Below are 20,012 nucleotides of genomic sequence, written 5' to 3' on the forward strand. Positions count from 1 at the left end.
CTATGACATCATTGAAACAGCAGCCATCTCTCACAAAATGTTAATCCTATTACTTCTGCAGCCACTGGACCTTACCTCCCCTGGCAGAAAAAGACCTCTGGTGGCTTGAAATAATCAAAGGGCAAACCCACAATGAAGTGGATCAAACAAATGTTTTCATCACAAGTTTGACTTTATAATCATCATGTTCTCAAAAAGGTTGTCCTGATAGCAATAAACAGTGGCCTTGGAATTAATTTAAGTGTTCCTTTTTCCAACCAAGTTTTGCACCAATAAGATAACACCATAAGAGGAGAAAAAGAAAGCAGAGAGGAATCCAGTATCTGGCTCTTATAATCATGGGTGAAATATATGGCTTTAACATAAGAAATGGGGGTACAAAGTGGAGTCCGTGATGTGCGAATGTGGAGAAGAGCAAACAACAGACCACCTCCTGCAATGCAGCCTGAGCCCTGCCACATGCACAATGGAGGACCTTCTCACAACAACACCAGAGGCACTCCAAGTGGACAACTTTTTATCAAGACATTTAGCATAATGCCACGTTTTGAGCTGTATTTGTGTTTTTAAATACATTATAACTGTACCCTCACTTCGCTTCTGACACAATAAATAAAAAATAACACAATAAATAAAATAATAATTTGAGTGCAGGCGCTTGGCCTGCACTCAAATTAAGACTTCCAAGCTACACAATAATACCAGGATATTACAGGTGATCGGCCACAGAGCCTTCTGTTAGTTAAGTCCCAATCCAAGAAGATACTCTTTTCAGATTGGGACCTAACCAACAGAAGGCTCCCATCTCAGCTAGAATTATCCTTTGCTTGAGGGTGATATATTTAAAAGGCTAGGCTACTCCTTAATTTTCTTGTTCCCATCCAAAAGATCTTTCACAAAAGTGTGAGAAACAGAATAAACACCATATTCAAACCTTTTAAAACCAAAGGTCATCACCATTTTATATTTTCCTACATTTTATGAATCTCCGTTTAATAACAGCTGATTCCTCCAAATATCATGGAGTTGCTATTAAAACTTAGAGCGGCCATTATTTCTATCAGGGATTATATTAGTTACTGTATTTTTATGTTGTGCTATTGTTACTTTAAGACACTTCCTTTGTCCTGCTGCTTGTAAGAAAATGAAGGTCAGCAAAAAAAGGACAAGACAGATAAGAAGAAGCAGAAATTCTCAGCGAAGGGTGGAAAGAAAATGGTTTTGATACTTTAGTGAAAATATATGAGACAACTGAATGATCACCCATTTCCCCCTAAAACTATGTGCCTGGAAAAATAGAAAAGCTGTATGTTAGACCTTGTATAAAAAAGATACAAAAATTATATTACTATCCAAGAACCGTAATGGCAAATAGCATGGCTTCTTGTCAGCCCATTCCAGGTGTACCGATTCCAATGAAATCCATCCTCGACATATTTATTATTTATTTACTAAATACTTATATTCTTTTTTTTAAACTATCTCATTTTGAAAAGTAACATTTCCAGCCCAGGTAGCCTATACATGGCTCAAAGCATGCCTGAAAGCAGAAGGAGCAAATCTGCTTAATCAAGGGCACAGCTTAGAAAGCGGCCTTTAAAAATGATTAATTGTAATTATAGTGCAAGGCCACCAAGCCTGATGCTATAGTTTCAATTTTTAAAAGTAACCTTTTACTTTAATATTCCTCCAATATTTTTCTTTAATATCTGGATATTTAAACGGCTGGTTTATGGTATGAGACATTATCCCCTTGCCTAGTTCTTTGTTGCCTCAAGACCCACAACTGAGAACAAGCTAGCTCCTCTACCATCTAGGAAAGACAAACCCACATATTAATAATAGTAAATAAACAAATGCATTCACAGGACAAAAAGAGAAAAGATATTCCTGACTGAGTTAGAATTGGAATGTTACTTAGTTGCACCTCAGTTAATGGGAATTAATTACAAGTAACAGGGTATGTGTAACTGGCTGTGTTCAAGTTCTGGTCCAAGGCACATTTCCCTTCCCTGCACCCCACCAACATTAGTTGTGCAGCCCCACAGCTAATGCTGACCTTTGGCAGGTAACCACTAATGTCCTTTTAAATGAACAAGAAATTCTCATTACTAACTAAATTTAGTGGCAGGTGTCTACGAAAGTCATGGAAGAGATGGAGGTAAAGAATGAGTCTGTGCGCTTCTTGTTCTGCAACTTCAAAGTCATTTCTGACTTATGACGAACCTAAGGTGAACCTACCATGGGGTTTTCTTGGCAAAATGCATTCATAGGAGACTGGCCTTTGTCTTATGAAACTTGCCCAAAGCCATCCAGTGGGTTTCTGTGGCAGAGTAAGAATTCAAGTCCAACATTCAAACCTTATGCTGGCTCCCTAGTCTGTGTACTGACCTTCTTTAAAAATGTATAGGTGGTTATGTATTTCTCTTTTAACCACAGCTATACCTAATCCAGTGTTTCCTTTTATTATCAACTAGCCGTCCCCTGCCATGCGTTGCTGCGGCCCAGTCTGGTGATCTGGAAAATAAAGTAACTATTTCTAATATACATAATTCCTTTATGCTTGTGGGTAAACAGCACTTCTTGCTGTTTCTTTGTCAGTGTTGATGTGGAGAGTGTCTGGTTTGCCTACTCTGGAACATGCAACATATAATTGTCCTTCTTTAGGGGTCCCTTTCAAATCAATGATACTATATCTCTCTCTGTGTGTGAATCATATCTATCTATCTATATTTATGACTGGATGGCTTTTTATCAGGAGGGCTTTGATTACATTTTCTTGCCCTGGAAAAGGGAGTTGGACTGGATGGCCTTAAGTATGGTGGTTCTGTGTGGGAAGTTTGCCCCAATTCTGTCGTTGGTGTTCAGCATGCTGTTTGATTGTAGGTGAACTATAAATCCCAGAAACCACAACTCCCAAATGTCAGGGTCTACATCCCCCAAACTCCACCAGTATTCACATTTGGGCAAATTGAGGATTCATGCCAAGTTTGGTCCAGATCCATCATAGTTTGAGTCCAAAGTGCTCTCTGGATGTAGGTGAACTACAACTCCCAAACTCAAGGTCAATGCCCACCAAACCCTTCTAGTATCTTTTGTTAGTCATGGGAGTTCTGTGTCCCAAGATTGGTTCAATTCCATCACTGGTGGAGTTCAGAATGCTCTTTGATTGTAGGTGTACTATAAATCCCAGCAACTACGACTGACAAAATCAATTTTTTGAGTGAAGGACATACATTGGGTTGTTAGGTGTATGCTGTCCAAATCTGGTGTCAATTCGTCCAATGGTTTTTGTGTTTTGTTAATCGCACAAATGAACATTACATTTTTATTTATATAGATTCATATATTACTCTCCTTAAAACCATGACAAGCATGGACCAGAGCTCTCCCTTCATGAGAAAATAACAGTCCCTACAAAAGATTACTATCCAATCACTCTTTCAAATGCCTCAGGCGCTTGCTTCTGCCACAAAACTTCTACTCTATAGGCACCCTGAGGACTAAAGAAGAAAAACAATGCCACCTTTTATTCAATGCTTCAGTAGATCAGATTCACCAGAACAGAGTGTGCAATTGTGCACTGTGAGGTCTTGGAATTAGTGGATTTTAAAAATGCCCATATTTAAGCAGTTCACAATTTCACCTCGATTTGATCATTTGTGAAATGAACACACAACAAGGAACTGGGCTGCTTCATTTTCAAAACCTTTCTCCCCTATCTCTTGTTTAATAGCTCTTACCATCATGTTTAGCTTCTGCTCCTCCTCCTGCAGATGGGAATTCACTGATATGATTAAATTTGATGGTATGATAATGTATGGTAATAGTGATTAATCAGAAGCCTACTAGCAAATGGAGGATGTTTGTTATTATGTCACCTGCATTTTAAATTGCATTTCCCCTCTGCCAGCCTGACAATGTTTGACATCGTATGGGCTGGGGAGGGAACCCTATGTTGCGTCCGCTTGCGATCACTTATAGATCTGATAAGAAACACTCATTGCTCCATCACGATCGTAAGAGCTGAAATTGTAGAACCAGGGAGACAAGTCATGAAAATGGCAAGTCCTCATAAGAAAATCGTACCGACAGAAGCTAAAGAAGCTCAGTTGCACATCTGCAGGGCTATAATAGGAGAGGAATGTAATTTGATTCAGCAGTCTCATTCAGACATGATTTGCATGAAATGCTGTATAAAGCTCTATCCAAGAAATGTCAATCATGGCCACCTGATACCTTGTATCATGTTAAAAAGAAAACAAAATGCTTTCCAGAATACGTGGATTGAGCCAGCGCCACTGCACAGTAATAGAGTGAAATTTTCATTTACTGTTGCTGTTCTAACAACATTGCCATTAAAAAAGCAGAATCACTTGGTAGTAGAGCAGGAGACAGGAGTAGGAATGGCTTTTTAAAATTTTATTAGATGTCTGACACCTACAAAAACAGCATAACAAGAACGTAAAAAACTAACACTTATTACCAATTCAGAAGAGCAGCCGGAAGGCACTTAAAAAACTTAGTCGCAAGCAGTTACTCACACATTAAGCTTTTAGGTGTATGCCAGGATTAACTGCATCTTTCAGTAAAGCATAAACAGGGCAAACAATAGTCATGACTTGCCCTGTTTATTTTGCTGTAAAAACTCAGGTGCAGTTGCTGCTCCGGTTTACTTCTTTCCCAAGCAAGTAAAGGTAAATCCACAAGGGAAGCTAAAACTAACCACGGATTTTGTGTTGGGTTGTTGGAAGAGAAATAAAGTACCAAGTGTAAACCGTCCCGAGTTGCCTGCGGGCTGAGAGGGACGGTATATAAATGCAGTAAATAAATAAATAAATAAAATCGGAAGGGTCATTGCATCCTACTTGAAATGACATGACAGAACATGGAGGAAGCCCAAGGAATCAAGCAATCTGAACTACCATGGGGCTCATCAACCGTAACCCAAAAATGCTCAAAAATGGCCTGTAGTTATTGGAAAAAGCACAAATTATAAGGATGTTAACTACAAGGATAAACTTCAGATTCCCAGGTTTGGTTTCTAACACAAGAATGTGTTTTGATCAATGGATTTTAAGCCTGAGGTTACACATTTCCTCCTGTGGTTGGAAAAGAATGAAAGCTTAGAAAAAAAGATATAAATTCAAGGTAGGGTGTCTTGGTTTAACAACAACAACAACAACAACAACAACAACAACAACAACAAATCAAACCACAGTAGCTGACTGATTCAACGAAGAGACAACCACGTACGCCTGAGCGTTCATTATAGTTCCTTTTTAAACATTTAAGCTGTTGTCTGTTAGAAATATATCCACCGATGACTGACGAAATGAAAGACAAGGACATTTTTCTACTTTACTCCAATACTGATGCCATACAGAATCCACCTGCCTCTTGATAAACGTATGGTAAGAATAGCAAATTGCAGGCCTATGGTCTAAGTCTGGTCCCTCAAGCAATAATTCACTGCATGTGTATGTATGTGCCTTCAAGACGCCAGCTGACTTTGGATGAAGCACAAATTTCATGGGGCTTTCATAGGCAAGGATTACTCAGAAGGTGATTCTGCCAATTCCTTCCTCTGAAATATGGTCTACAGCACCTGGGATTTGTTGACACTCTCCTATCCAAGTACTAGCCAGGGTTGACCCTGCTTGGTTTCCAAAATCAGGCAGAATCTGATATCTTCAGGGGATTTAGACCAATACAGAACTACCAAGCATCGTTGGTAACTCATTCCACTCTTTTACTTTTAAGGAAGGTTCATTATGTCATAGTGCCACAGGCAGTCAGAAAAACAAAACAAAAAATAATACACTATTAAGGTAGCATTTGGGAAAATATTTTAAGTAATATATTCCTTTGCCAGGACAACTCCGTCTGAAAACATCACACCAAGACTCATAAGCTTTGTATTTATACCCCTTATGTAGATGAATCTAAGTTCTGAAATAGTGTCTACAAATGAGTTAACACCTTAAAATGAACTGGATAGCTCTGGTTCCTATAGGCTTCATCATATACAAAGCATTAAATGAATGTAATAATGATGGTACAAAAGATTATTTTAATAAGCTTTCACATTTCACTGATTTGCAGACCTAAAACCTGCACATTCTAGAGAAAGAAAGGTGGTCAATATGATACTACGAAGTTCTTGATCCAAAAGAAGATTCATCCCATGAATCCCATCCTTCAACATCTCCCTTACATAAAATAAAATGAAGACCTTTTTAAAGATACTGAATTGCCCTTAAGATCCACATGATCAACAATTATAGAAACATATTTAAGGGGGAAAAAATCATGCAAGACTATAGAAATTTAATCTCATATTCTAAGAAGTACATTTTTTTTAAAAAAACTAGCTAATTTTGTGTAAATCTATTGACAGGCAGGCAAAGGCGGTGTATAAATTTTAAGCATGCTATCTCCCCATATTGTTTTATGTACAGTTTCTCTTGATTCCAAGAGCATGGAAAGAATGCTTGAAGTGTGATCACATTATTCTGGAAAATGAAGGCAATAATACCCTCTATGTGCTTCGATACTCTGAGTGAAGAAACTGCAACTGAAGTAATATAAGGCTGAAAAAAACTCATTTTGCAAAATTTACATATTACAGGAATGTGAATGGCAGGGGATGTATGTGTATTCAATGTCATTCAGAGAAGTAAATCAATCAAAGGTGGTGAATTAGCCAAGAGAAAGAGGTGCCTAGTGTGTTTTAGAAGCCAAAAGATAAGAAAGGGGGAGTGTCAGGCAATGTCAGATCAACTTCTGATATTCAATGCTTAAAATCACTACAAAACAAGAATTGATCTTTACATTTGCACAAGACATTTTTCATCTGACTTTCAACATGGAGCATGCAATATGCCCTTTTTATTAAATAAGCAATCCGTCTATTTGTATTGAAAGGACTGTAATGGACAAAGGTGTATCTTAGAGAAACCCAAGCCCAGCACTATAATCAAAAAACCTCCCCATTGAAAAAACTAGTTCAACAATTTCTATAATTAAGCAAAATTAATTCTGCTCTCAAAAATTCATTGACCTTAAGCTTTTAACAAACAATTTTCTAACTCACAGATCATTGTCAATATTTACAAATCCTTAAAATTATATTTCACTGGCACAGCCTTTATTTGCCATATTAATATTTCTTTGCAAATGTATGCTCATCCATATCAGAGAAGGAGAAACAGCTGCTACTCACTTGAAATCTCTGGGGTCCTACAGCAGGTCTTGGCTGGGTGGGGACTGGCAGCAAGGGCACTAAAAACAAGGAACATACTCTTTAGATCAATTTGTTTTAGCCAAGAGTCCAGATCACGTTTATATGCAGTCACATCCATAAGCAGCTGCCTCCCTATTTCCCCCAGGTCACTGCAGGCAGGCCAAACCTTTTAACCCCATGCAACAGGGCAATTAGGATACTAACGGCATCACTACAAATTGTCTCCATTTTGTAGACTAAACCTACAAATAATTAAACTACTCATCCTAGGTATATTTTCTAAAGCAGTGGTTCCCAAACTTTTTTTGACCAGGGACCACTCTCCAACATTAGCACCAAAAGGGTTACGAATCAGTTTTTGATCAACTTTAGATTCGATTTGTTTATTTGGGGTGCTGATTCAGAAAACTGCATTAGATTGACCACATCAGCTCTAGTTTCTGATACAGAACATATGCCATCCAGTAGTCGCCATCTGCTCACCCACAGAAAACCATATTTAATAATCTAGAGCTGATGTGGTAGTAGTCTTTCATGGGTAGTCAGCCTCTCCCCTCCCGACATCCCAGTTGCCTCGGCAGCATATGAGGGTTCTGTGAGACTAGTCACTCTCATTGCCGCGTAGTTTCAAGGCAATGATGAGGACATTGCCTTGACATAGCCAATGGTGAGGACACGGTCCATATTTTCATTATTGCGGACCACTGGTGGTCCACAGACCACAGGTTGGGAACCAGTGTTCTAAAGGAATGCTGTTGTGTTGGTTCCAAACAGTGTCACTATGGAGTAAGCTCAACGGACTTCAATTGCACTTTCTTTGGAGAACACATGGTTAGGATTGCGCTGGAAGTTAACTGCCTTACTTTTTTTATTATTTTGTAAAATAATACAAAATATTTTACAATATTTTGTAAATATATTTACAAAAGTGGTAGATACTACCCAATAACTCGACTCAATGACAAAATTTGAACAACAATGCATCAGAGACATGCCATGTCTTCCCAAACAGCCAGATGCAACAACAAGGATAACTCAATTATGGAATTTCAACAATGATCCCAAACAGTGTCACTGACTTCAAATGCACTTTCTTTGGAGAAACCATGTTAAGGATTGTACTGGAACTTAACTAACATGCATTTTTAAAAAGCAAGCTTTTTTCTTTACATTTTCAAGTACCAAGCATTCCAACAATGAATTGTACGAGTTGGGTCAAAAGGAAAACAGGGAAGTATGCAGAAACTAATGACAGAAAATCTATGGGACTTCACCTGTTCAAAATTAGCTTTTTTAAAGTCACCATTCAATGGGTATCCTGTTTCTGCTAAAGCTCATCTTAACTGCAAAAATGCAGAATACAGATTTTCTACACCAAAGCTATACTGGCAGTAGGAGCCAGAGCAGCATAACTACATCCTCTGCCTTCAACCACGCCTGCTCTTTCAAATACAAATTAAGAGCAGCCTGCATAAACAAAGACAGATAACAGGATGTGTAGACTGCTAACTTCTCAACTGCAACTATAAGGTAAAGGTAAAGGCTTTCCCTTGACATTAAGTCTAGTTGTGTCTGACTCTGAGAGTGGTGCTCATCTGAAGTTCTAGGCATAAGACCTGGTATTGTCAGTAGACACCTCCAAGATCATGTGGCCAGCATGACTGGATGGAATATAGCTACCTTCCCACAGAAGCGATACCTACTGATCTACTCACATTTGCATGTTTTTGAACAGCTAGGTTGGCAGAAGCTGGGCCTAAAAGCAGGATCTCACCCCGCTCCCTGGATTCGAACTGCCGACCTTTCGGTCAGCAAGTTCAGCAGGTCAGTGGTTTAACCCGCTAAGCCACCAGGGGGCCCCACAGCTATAAAACTGAACAAACATGTCCCAAGTAGTTATGTTCCTGTGCAAAAAAAATACAGGAAGCCCACCTATGCAAAATAAGGTGATTGATCGATGTAGCTGAGTGCTGCCTACATTAAGAGCAGCTCTCCAAAGCTTGGTTGGGTTTCTGCCCCTTGTTATCTGTCAGTGCAACTGAGAGAACACAAGTGATTTTCTGTATCCCAACAATGTGCTCGAAGTAAGTTATGCTCTTTCACCACTACATTTGTAGTATTGTCTGTGAAAGGGCAAAAGCCAGGGTTTAATAAATTCTCACCTTGCACAGGGGTGACTACAGTCCCTTTGAAGTGTGGATTTATGTGTATGTTTTTTGGTTGCTGGGATGCCACTGGAGGAGGAGTCATCAGTATCCTTGGTGTTTCTAGCTGTGGTGGCATATGAATCCCTTGAGGGGGAGGGGGTGGTGTGTGATGCTGAGAAGGAATGGGTAGCAGACCCTGTAACTGCTGTTGCTGCTGCTGTTGCTGCTGGAAGAGGTTCCTAATGGGTTGCTGATGACGAAAGATCCTTTCTGAATGCGTCTGAAATGAAAAAGCAGAAGAATGCAGTTTCTTGGAATTTCATTACCTTACAAATGAAAAAACACCCTCATCTAAAGCACTTCATAAGAATATGGGATCAAACAAATGGATGGAGGGTGAATGTCATTTTAGCTTAAGACCACGGAAATAAAGTAAAATCTCCACATCAAGAGCCAGCATGTTGCCAAATACTAGACTTAAACTCCTTTGTTGTAGAAAGCAGAAACCTCAGGCCATGGAGGTATGTTGGGTCCCTAATGTAGCTCTATTACCCAGACTTTGAACTGGCCTTTTCCTATTCTAAAAGGTAAACATGTCTTCCCTAAAATTTAACTACTAGCAATTTAGAGGTGCTGATGGTCTGGTGTGTTGCTTGTAACCCTGTAGCATCACCATCCCGCTACCAAAGCCTATCAGGCTATGAAGACACCTGGTTTTGTACTACTTGAAAGGCTTCACTCTTAGAAGGTTCCTTCACTCAATTTTGGGAAACCCTTCCATCCCTCCCACCATTACCCAAACCTCAAATTCAACAGGGTCCCACTTCCTCCTCCTCAAGTCATTTGCCCGATTCAATAGTGTCCCCTGGCCTTCTGGGTAGCCAGAAGAGCTACCATGAGGAGGAGGTAAGTCAAAAATTTTGTTCCATAAATCCAGATACATGCACCCAAGTCTGGATAAGGTGGTGGTAAACTAAAAATTTTGAATTGTCTTCAACCTGAATGTGAATATATTAAGTGATGTTCCCATCCCAAGTCCAAATGGCTTTAACTGGCAGTGTGTGCATGTGTAGGATGAGGCACTAAAACGTGTGTTTCAATTCAACAACTTAACTGTTCAGCAGAGCTTTGAAAAGAAGCTGAAAGCAGGCTGTTTTCTCCAAAACATTATTTAAATACTAACATTTCCTGACCCTAAGCAGCACTATTGCTAAAATCATGACAGTATTTTTAGAATACCATAACAGCTGCCTGAGTCGCCAGCAGCGCAGGCCTGTGATCCTTCATTCTTCCCCTGTCATTGTTGTCTCTCCTTTGTTCTCCCATTCCACGAAACATTAAAGGCCCTCCTCGCCTTCCTCCTCTCCGTGAGCCGTAGCGTCCCTGCTTCATTTGTCTTTCCCGCTCCTCAAATTCATGTAATGCTGCCTTGGCTTCAGCTGAAAGCTCTGTCAGAGGAAGAAACAGGAATGTTTAAGTATCTACCTAAAGGATTAGAAAGCCAAGTAACTGATATTGCAGCCACAACAGAACTGTATCTAGTTTCCCCTTGAAGAATAGGCTACCAACAGTAATATGATCTATCAAGGCTTAATTTAGCAATTCCATTATATAATTCTATTTTGTGAGAAAAATAGCAAGAATGAAATGCTGTAGTTTCAAACACTGTTCCGCAACTGAACTGTTAAAAACCAATTTTCTCTCCATCAGTTTACTTTAAAACACAAACATGTATGGAAATTGTTTTTGTAGTACCATTCAAGTCATTTCTGATTTACAGTGATTGTAAGGTAAACTTATCACTGGGTTTTTTAAAAGGTTTGCCCTTTATTATTTATTTGCTTTATTTGTATACCGCATTTTTCAGCCTATACAGGCGATCCTGCCCTTGCTGAATATATGTTTCAATGGCTTCAAAATATGTAACATGAAACTACTTTAACTGGTTCTATGGAAGAAGCCAGGGAAAGGATTAAATTGCTGACCAGCAAAGGATGAAAAAGCACAAAATCAAGACTTAAACTTCAGTAAAATTATAAGATTGGGGTATATACTCAAGATTATTTTTAACAGAATAAACACCTCCATTTTACCACCATGGGACAAAAATTCAGCTCAGTCTAAGTATACTTTTTTCTATGCAGACAGTAGTCACTTCATCAGTAACAGACTACAAAAGCAGAACTACAGGATGAATTTTAGTTTCCAATTTTTTATACAGAAAAAAAAATCAGAACAATATTAATGTGGGGCCTGGGTAAAACTAGCCCACAATTTCTGAACTTGTAGCTCCTCTCTATCCCTGTGTAAACAAGCTGTATCCAAACATGAGAAATTCCATTATCCAATCACTATTATTTTTCTAACCTAAAAGGTTTCCCCCTTCATATTTTGAAGGAAGGAGACTTGTCATCATGTCTAAAAAATTAATTGCTTCATGAAAGCATTTTCTTTATGCATCAGAACTGGGAAAATCTGGTATTTACTACTGCACTGTCCAAAACTATTTTTATTAGCAAACTGACAACCTTGTTAAGCTGTTTTATTACTGTTGTCTTGTGTTTTCCAGCCTTGTCAAAGGGAGGACAGCTGAGAAACATATCTGGGGAGACAGACTGCAGGGACCCATCGCAAAAAAACAGAGAAAGGATGATGCCTAGCTGGACACCTTTTGCTGTTAAAAATGGGAACCCACTTTCTCCATGACTCAGGTAACTTTTGTGTATATGTGCCATTAAGCTATCTGTCGGCTTATGGTGATCCCACAAATTTTAATGGGTTTCTTAGGCAAGGAATAGGTAGAGTTGGATTTGCTAATTCCTTCCTCTGAAATACAGTCTACAACACCTGGTATCAATTTATAGTCTCCCATCCAAATACCAACCAAGGTTGATCCTGCTTATTTTCCAATATCAGACAATATATGGCACATTTAGGATATTCATGCCATGAGGTCACTTATGAAACCATAAGTGCTGTGACATCATTTCCAGGACCTAGTGGGTAAGTGCAAAGGAGAAATGGCTTCTGGCACTGTGTTGGCCTTAAAACGAGTCCTTTTGCCAGGCAGGTTGAGACAAGGCTAGAAGGAAATCATTGAAAAGCACTTGACCTGCCAGGAGATTTCCCTGGTTTACATGTTTTCACCTAATCTTGACTGCAAAATTCTTTCACACAGAGCTAATGCAGTGAATCAGCAATTATTTTTCTAGAGCCTCCAAGTGTCAAGATTAATTTTGCCGCCCTCGGTAATAAAATGGTTTCAAATGACATCTTTAATCAGCAAGTAAGAATGCCTCCCTCCAATAGAGACAAGCTGTCACAAAAGGTCACCAAAAAGTGACAGAATGGAAATTACGTTTGTAATTCCAACTGAAATATTAATTTCTCTTTTTAAGTGTTTTCTCAACTTACATCCAGATTTTAAAGTAAAAAATTGTAGCTATATAACCAAGTTCCATTTTAATACCCATAATTCATATTAAGTACAATCAGTCCTGAAAGAAAGTAATATTTATAATGCCACTTCTACTGCATTTTTGCTTCTATGAGATCAATTCGTAATAACCATCAATTATTGCAGAACTCTTAAGGGTTCCAGTTGACAATGGCTCATCATATAGAAACTTTGGTATAAGCTACAAAGGTGTTAGAAGACTTGTTTCAAATACTTCATTTAAATTTTTTCTGCAGTCTGCTAACAACAAATGTTTATTTTCACAGCAATTTCACACTCAAATTGTTGATCCTTAGGGTATCTGTGTAATTAAAGACCTTATATATTGAGGTCTGCAAAACAACATGCCACAATTTTCACTTCCCACTAGTTTCAAGAACCTCCTGTACAACACTCATATTGACTCAAATAAGATTGATGAGAGAGATAGACAAAAAAGAAAAATAATGGCAGGAAGGCAGGCAACAAAAAAAGGTAAATGTTAAAGCTCAGCAGCCAAAGAACGTGTGATGCAAAAAAGAAATTCACCTGCTCCTGAAAAGCAATATGAACAGACCTCTCATAAAAGATCATGCCCAGGGGTCATTATCAAAAAGGTGTTCCTGTTCTTGACACATGTTAACCATGGCATAACTAGGTCAGGATACAGAATAATGCTTAATTGTGAGAGCCGTTCAGCAGTGGAACTCTCTGCCCCAGTGTGGTAGAGGCTCCTTCTTTGGAGGCTTCTAAACAGAGGCTGAATGGCCATCTGTCGGAGGGTACTTGGAATGTGATTTTCCTGCTTCTTAGCAGAAAGGGGTTGGACTGGATGGCCCATGAGGTTGTTCCAACTTTATGATTCTATGTAGAAGATGTACTAACATAAAATGGCACTCCCTAACAAATTAAGACTGCTTAGGCACTTAGGCATTGCTAAACATATAGGATAGTGCATGAAAAAGGTGGTGTGTCTTATGCCAGTAAGAGTTAGGCTGTAATATTCTGTCAGAAGAAAAAATCTGGCCCATCACGAAGAGCAGTTTCATATGTTTTTATCTATGTATTCTAATGATGCTGTAGGAAAGGTGTGTAAGGAGTTAAATCTATCATCACCATCATGGTGTAGAGCACTCTATGTACATAAGCCATTCAATTGAATGGCTTATTGGCCTATGCATTTTGACTAACCCTGTATAATAAACATATCAGGAAGTCACCAAGGAATGAACGATAAGAGTTAGGTCTATAACTTCCATCAAGCCATATACCAGGCAAACAACCCAGAAAGATAAACCAGGCCAGAGAAACGACTGAAGAACCCAACAATATCCCAAACATTTCCCTTAATTTGAAATTCTTCCAGGATAAGCATTTCCATAGTCAGATAGCCCACCAGCTTCTGAGAAATCTATTTAAACGAAGACAAAATGTATACACCAGCGGAGCCTCTCTGGATATAGGGATGCTCTTTAAATTTGAGAACATAGAGAAACAGGCATTCACCAACTTCCAGGAAGTACATGATAAAAAAATGGCATTATGTTTACATCTGTTTTGGTGAACCTATGGTGGAAGAGAGCAACAATGCCCCCCAATACTGCTGTGATGCTGCTGTGTGAGGAACTGGGAGGAGGCCACGTCTTCTTTTGTAAATAAAGAATGTCATTTCATTTCCAAAAAAAAGGTATGTTCTGCCTACATGCCTTGTTTTCAGAAGAAATGGGAGGAAATTGTTTCAGCTATACCACCACAACATGGCAATGCTGGAGTAATTCTGGTGGCCATAACAAAAGGCTTGGGGGGGGGGGGACGACGACGACATCTCTTTCCAGATGCTTGCTATTCACAAGTCCCCAAATTACTCCAGACCTGGAAATACATGCATTACTTTTAAATGAGACTTCAGGCACCAAGGTACCTCTTGAAGGTATGCCCTCATCTGTAATATAAGTGAGGAAATGCATCCCTGAGGTTGTTGCACCCCAGGATATACAGCTCACACCAGCAATTTCTGTTTGCGAACTACGTCATGTTTTCACATTAATCTTGAAGATCAGAACATTTCAAAAGGTGACTTGTTTGCATGTACTTGCTCAAGATGACACACTGGGACTATAAATAATTCATTAATAACCCTACCGATTCCACCTTACTATGATGACAACATGAAACTGAAATTCCTTTCAGGTACCATCTTTAATAAGCCTATCCTTTTCAGAAATGGAGAGCTGGACAACCTGCTCCCCTGCTGAGCAAACAGACATGTCAACCTGAAAGCGAACACGTTTGTTCCTAAATTAGAAATGACAACAGCCATCTAGATACAAGGAAAATATATTCTGTTACTTGAATGAAATACCCAAGATTTAAAACTCAGGCCTGCCTTTTCCCACATGGATTTTTTTTCCTTTTCATACCTTATCCATCCTGAATAAAGGAAAAGATCTTAGCTGTAATGGCAGCATTTCAATGTATCAATCACCAATTGCTAGAAAGCAAATAACGATGTTTCCTTGACATAACATTGTTTAAAGAAATAGATCTTCCTGCCTTGTAACTGTTACCAGATACTATATCTATCTAAAACAACCCATTATTAACTAGAAAAGATACAGTAGAATTTAATAATAATCTAAAGGCAACGTAAGACTAAAAACAGATTGTGTATAACTGAGCAATTATTTAATATAGAGTGCCTTCTCAACACGAAAATACTCCAGAGTATTACACTAAAGAGAGGCAGATTTTTTAAAACAGCTTCAAAATTAATGCTGTTAATGTCAAAATTTCACCAACTCACAACTTTTCCTAAGCACGAAGACTTTTTTAAAAGTAGTGTGAAAAGTCAGGGAGAAATAAATTACTCAGTGATTGATTTGAGACAGCTAATAAGCATTTTCAACAAACATCCACATTTGAATTTCATGATTACGTACAGATACAGACAGCCCTTTTGGAAGTAATACATTTCTACTGATTAGTGTCAGATTAATAAGACTACCTGAGCATATGGCCCACACGCTCCCTAACTCTCTCCTGACTTGACCACAAAACAGGACATGTTTGGTTTTTCTTTTTTTAAAATTCAAAATGGAACATGTGAATTCTGGCTGATTTAAGATATCTGTCAAACAAGCAAGTATCAACCACATTGTCCCTGGTTTGCTTGACAAATATCTTAAATTAACTGCTAATATGGCTAAACGAAGGAGCTCTGCTTAATTTAAAATCCAAACCACCATCATCCCACCTATAATTGACACCTTGATTCATAATGATTTTTATGTTTGTGTGTGTGCAAATCCGAGAGTCACCGAAGCTTATCTTTCATCAAACTGATTAAAATGGCCTACTGCAACACACAAATGAAGGGAAAGGGGGATTGTGTTAAGTTGCCTGCTTTGAGAAGCCTGTTAAAGAGCAAATCATCTTGAACAGTACGGCTTGAACCTGTGTTCTCAATTCTGAGCAATATTAAATTGTTCTAAACTGCCCAAACATGTAAAAAAATCACAAATTCTAGTGACTTCATCACTCCCAAAAATCTTACCCAAAGTTTCTGGAATGTTTCTTCGTTCTCTTGTTACATCTGAAAGCCTGATGATTGTTCCTTCCTTCCTTTCAGTTTTAAAGCGAAGTCGACCGGACTCTTCATCATCATCTTCTTCCTCGTCAGATTCTTCTTTAGTTTCTTCTTGAAGCTCCAAATTTTCAATAGCCACCTGCTAATAATAAATAAATAATAAAACACTTTATATCCTGCCACCACCTCTCAAAAGCACACAGAAGTGCAGCCCATAAAATACAGCAGTACATAAGCATATAAAACAATAACAATGTACATTTACATAACAAATTTACATAAACAACATATAAACCCTATTTAAAATTCAATAAAACTGGATGTATTCAAGTATCAATCCTATTAAGTGCAATCCATGTGAAACAAATCACTTCAAGTTTGACAGTTAAGATGGGAGGATATGAAGAGAGCCCTGGTTTAACACATTTTTACAATATTTTCTTTAAAAATTACTTTACAGGTGCAATAATTGCTACCAGGTACAATACTTGTTACTATGTACAATGTTTGTACCTGATAACAATCACAGAAACTGAACAATGGTAAGGTTTTCATTATTTGTTTAAAAGAGCTGCTGGTTGCATTAAACATACTAGAATTAGCTGTCAAATGTATTGATTGACTATTAGAAATTAACTGGCAAATGCAACAACTACGATAAGATGGGAATTTTTATGTTCAGCGTTTCACAAAATTCTAGCACATGTGTGCTTCCCCAACACTCACAACTGAGCCTATTTTTTGGACTGATATGTTTGGATACATGCCTCAATATTTGAACTTTTAATGACATTACTTACAAAGCCCTGCAATACTATTATTTATAACCACTGTAATACAACTACAATAAAATACTCCAAAATAAGAAATCGTCCACATGGGTGGCAGAGATAGTGACAGCCCAGCTTTCTGAAGGTTCAATATACATAAACTTCATTTTATGCACACAGTTATTAAAATATTTCAGCAAATTGCCTTCAAGCTATGTGTATAAAGTACACATGAAACACAAAATGTCTGTCATGTTTACCCCTGTGTTCCATCTCCAGAAAATCTCATTGTATACACATAGGGAAGTATAAGTATTCCAAAATCCAAAACTCTTCTGGTTCTAAGTTTTTTAGATAATGAATATTCAGCCTGTACATAATATGTGTGTGTGTGTACACATTTATATAAATAAAAATGTAATGTTCGTTTGTGGGATTAACATAACTCAAAAACCAGAAGGCTAGTGTGTATATAACAAAATACAAATCATTACGTCCCCTCAATACTGAGGGAGCAAAGTGGGACCCCTGAATAAACCACTAATTTTGGTGATAAGCTCTTTTTAAGGTCATACAGAATGAAAGCCAAACAGCCTGTCAAATAATCGAACCAGAGCTGCAGCTTCCTAGTTCAAAAGAAAGTGAGAACTTCAAATCCTAAAAATGAAGAACCTTAAATCCAAAAGGATAATATAATCCCCTGCTTCAAATGATGACAGTGAAAGCTAAGAGTGGCAGCTAGTCTCTTGTAGAAAAGGAAAGAAAAATAAATGCTCCAGACTGAAATGAACTTATATCTGAGGCAATAATTGGTCTCCGCATGGACAGTTGCATTAAGTCATACTGAATTTCTTGTCTTCTTCAGTTGGCAAGACATCTGTTTACAGAAGACCATGAAGTGTCAAGCGACAGATTATCTGCAGTATATATGACTTTTTAGACATTTGGTGTTCCTTCATCTCTCACCATTTATTCCAACCTTAAGCAAGAAAAAACTGGGCATGAAAACGGAATATCAGGACAATTGCTTTAGAAGGCTGGCATGATTTGCAAACTCATCTAGATGGAGGAACTTAAACATTTGTGTCAGTTTCCCCAGTGAAGGAAAGAGGTGGAAACCAAGGATTTGAAACAACCAAATGTACTGATGTCTAATCTGTACAATCAGTAAGTACATCTTTTTTAAAAAGATGATGATGGGTTACCACCACCACCACCACCACCCCCCCCCCCCCCCACACACACACACACACAATTAAATGCTCTGGAATAGTTTTGAAGTTTTGGTCATTTTAAGAAAATAAAAAGGAGAAACCATGTAAACAAATCAGGTTTCCATGTCATAAATTATGGGGGCAGATGTACGTATCCTCTTCTCCCTAACTGCTTACAATGAACTCATTATCATCCCAGCTAACTGCCAATTATTCTTCATATATACATTATTATATTTATTTATACCTCACTTTATCTCTCCTGAAGGAGGCGCAAAGCGACTTAACATAAAAACATTAGTACACAATTTAAAGTATGCAGATGTGCAAACATTAAAACAGAATTAGATATAACCAATATTTTTTTAAAATCACAGTTAAAAACCATTAAAACATATTCAAAGTTAAAAAGTTACAAACACAGAGAATCCAAATATAGACATGAAGGACATATTTTTTCTGGGGAGGGGGAAATACAGTGGCTGGCCACTAATTGGAGAAGGCCTTGTAGAAGAAAAATGTGGGAGGAACAGAAGGTAAGCAGCAAAGGGAGTAGCAGGCAGTAGACAATTGAAACAGAAGTGGCAATAACACTTTTACCAATGGCTTGAGGTCTTCTTTGATAATGGTAACAGCTATTTGGAGGACCCAAGTGTAAGGATTTCAACCAACCTGACAAAAATATTGAGCATCTCTCTGACAAAATAATGTGTTTCAAAAGGCAAGGTCAACATAGGATCATAGAATAATTTATCTTTGACTAGGCTTCAAAGATATAAATATTGACATGAGGACTTCCAAGGACAAACACAAGCCAGTAGATAATGCCTGCAATACTTAAATCCCATGCAAGTAAGCAATATTTTGCCTTTAAGATTTCAGTTCTTTTAAAGTACCTCTTCTGATTCATTGGGAGGCGTCTGAGCAGCGGCAACCTCTTCCAGCTCCTCTTCAGCAACATATTCCTGCTGTTCAATGACTTGCTGTTCACTGTAAGACTGCATATACTCTTCATCCTAAAAATTATTTCCAGAAAGAGTATTTTGAGTTGCTTCAGGATTGAGGGTAGCAGTATTCAATCAGGTTGCTATGTTTCCTAACTTACAATCATGAGGAGGTCACAGCATTTCACAGTCTCTTCTATTCAATACGCACACAAGGTCCTTATGCCTACCTTAACAGATCTATATCAGAATAAGTTTTAAGCAGAATTCCCACTTAACAATGGTTTAATTTAAAGCTTGTTAGCAAACAGTGGTTAGGAGGAAATGTGGAGAATATTGAGCATAAGACCAACTAAACAATTAGTTGTGGTTAAAGGCTGTTCCATGAGGTCACGAAGAGTTAGAAGCGACTGAACAAGTAAACAACAATAGAAGGTAAAGGTTTCCCCTTGACATTAAGTCTAGTTGCATTTTGCTCTAGGAGTGGTGCTCATATCAGTTTCTAAGTCAAAGAGCAGGCATTGTCTGTAGACGCCTCCAAGGTCATGTAACCAGCATGACTGCATGGAGTGCTGTTACCTTCCTGCTACTGATCTACTCACATTTGCATGTTTTCGAACTGCTGAGTTAGCAGAAGCTGGGGCTAACAGCAGGAGGCTCACCCCACTC

The 20,012-nt window shown here is 38.2% G+C and overlaps 1 protein-coding gene across 6 annotated transcripts in view; it reads right to left on the reverse strand.

The window, feature by feature from the left end:
* Window positions 1-20,012, reverse strand: part of RBM33 (RNA binding motif protein 33) — a 102,313-nt gene that overhangs the window by 59,439 nt on the left and 22,862 nt on the right. For 4 of the 6 annotated variants that reach the window (XM_060782588.2, XM_060782587.2, XM_060782585.2 and 1 more), the window contains exons 6-10: window positions 19,296-19,415; window positions 16,383-16,557; window positions 10,633-10,841; window positions 9,409-9,673; window positions 7,226-7,284 (exon numbers count right to left, since the gene is read on the reverse strand). In XM_060782588.2, the coding sequence (XP_060638571.2) occupies window positions 7,226-7,284; window positions 9,409-9,673; window positions 10,633-10,841; window positions 16,383-16,557; window positions 19,296-19,415 (828 nt within the window). The remainder of the gene's footprint in view (window positions 1-7,225; window positions 7,285-9,408; window positions 9,674-10,632; window positions 10,842-16,382; window positions 16,558-19,295; window positions 19,416-20,012) is intronic. The other 2 variants (XM_060782586.2, XM_060782590.2) reach the window with 1 other exon arrangement.

The sequence above is a fragment of the Anolis sagrei genome, chromosome 6 (genome assembly GCF_037176765.1).
Source record: "Anolis sagrei isolate rAnoSag1 chromosome 6, rAnoSag1.mat, whole genome shotgun sequence".
NCBI classification, from domain to species: Eukaryota; Metazoa; Chordata; class Lepidosauria; order Squamata; family Dactyloidae; genus Anolis; species Anolis sagrei.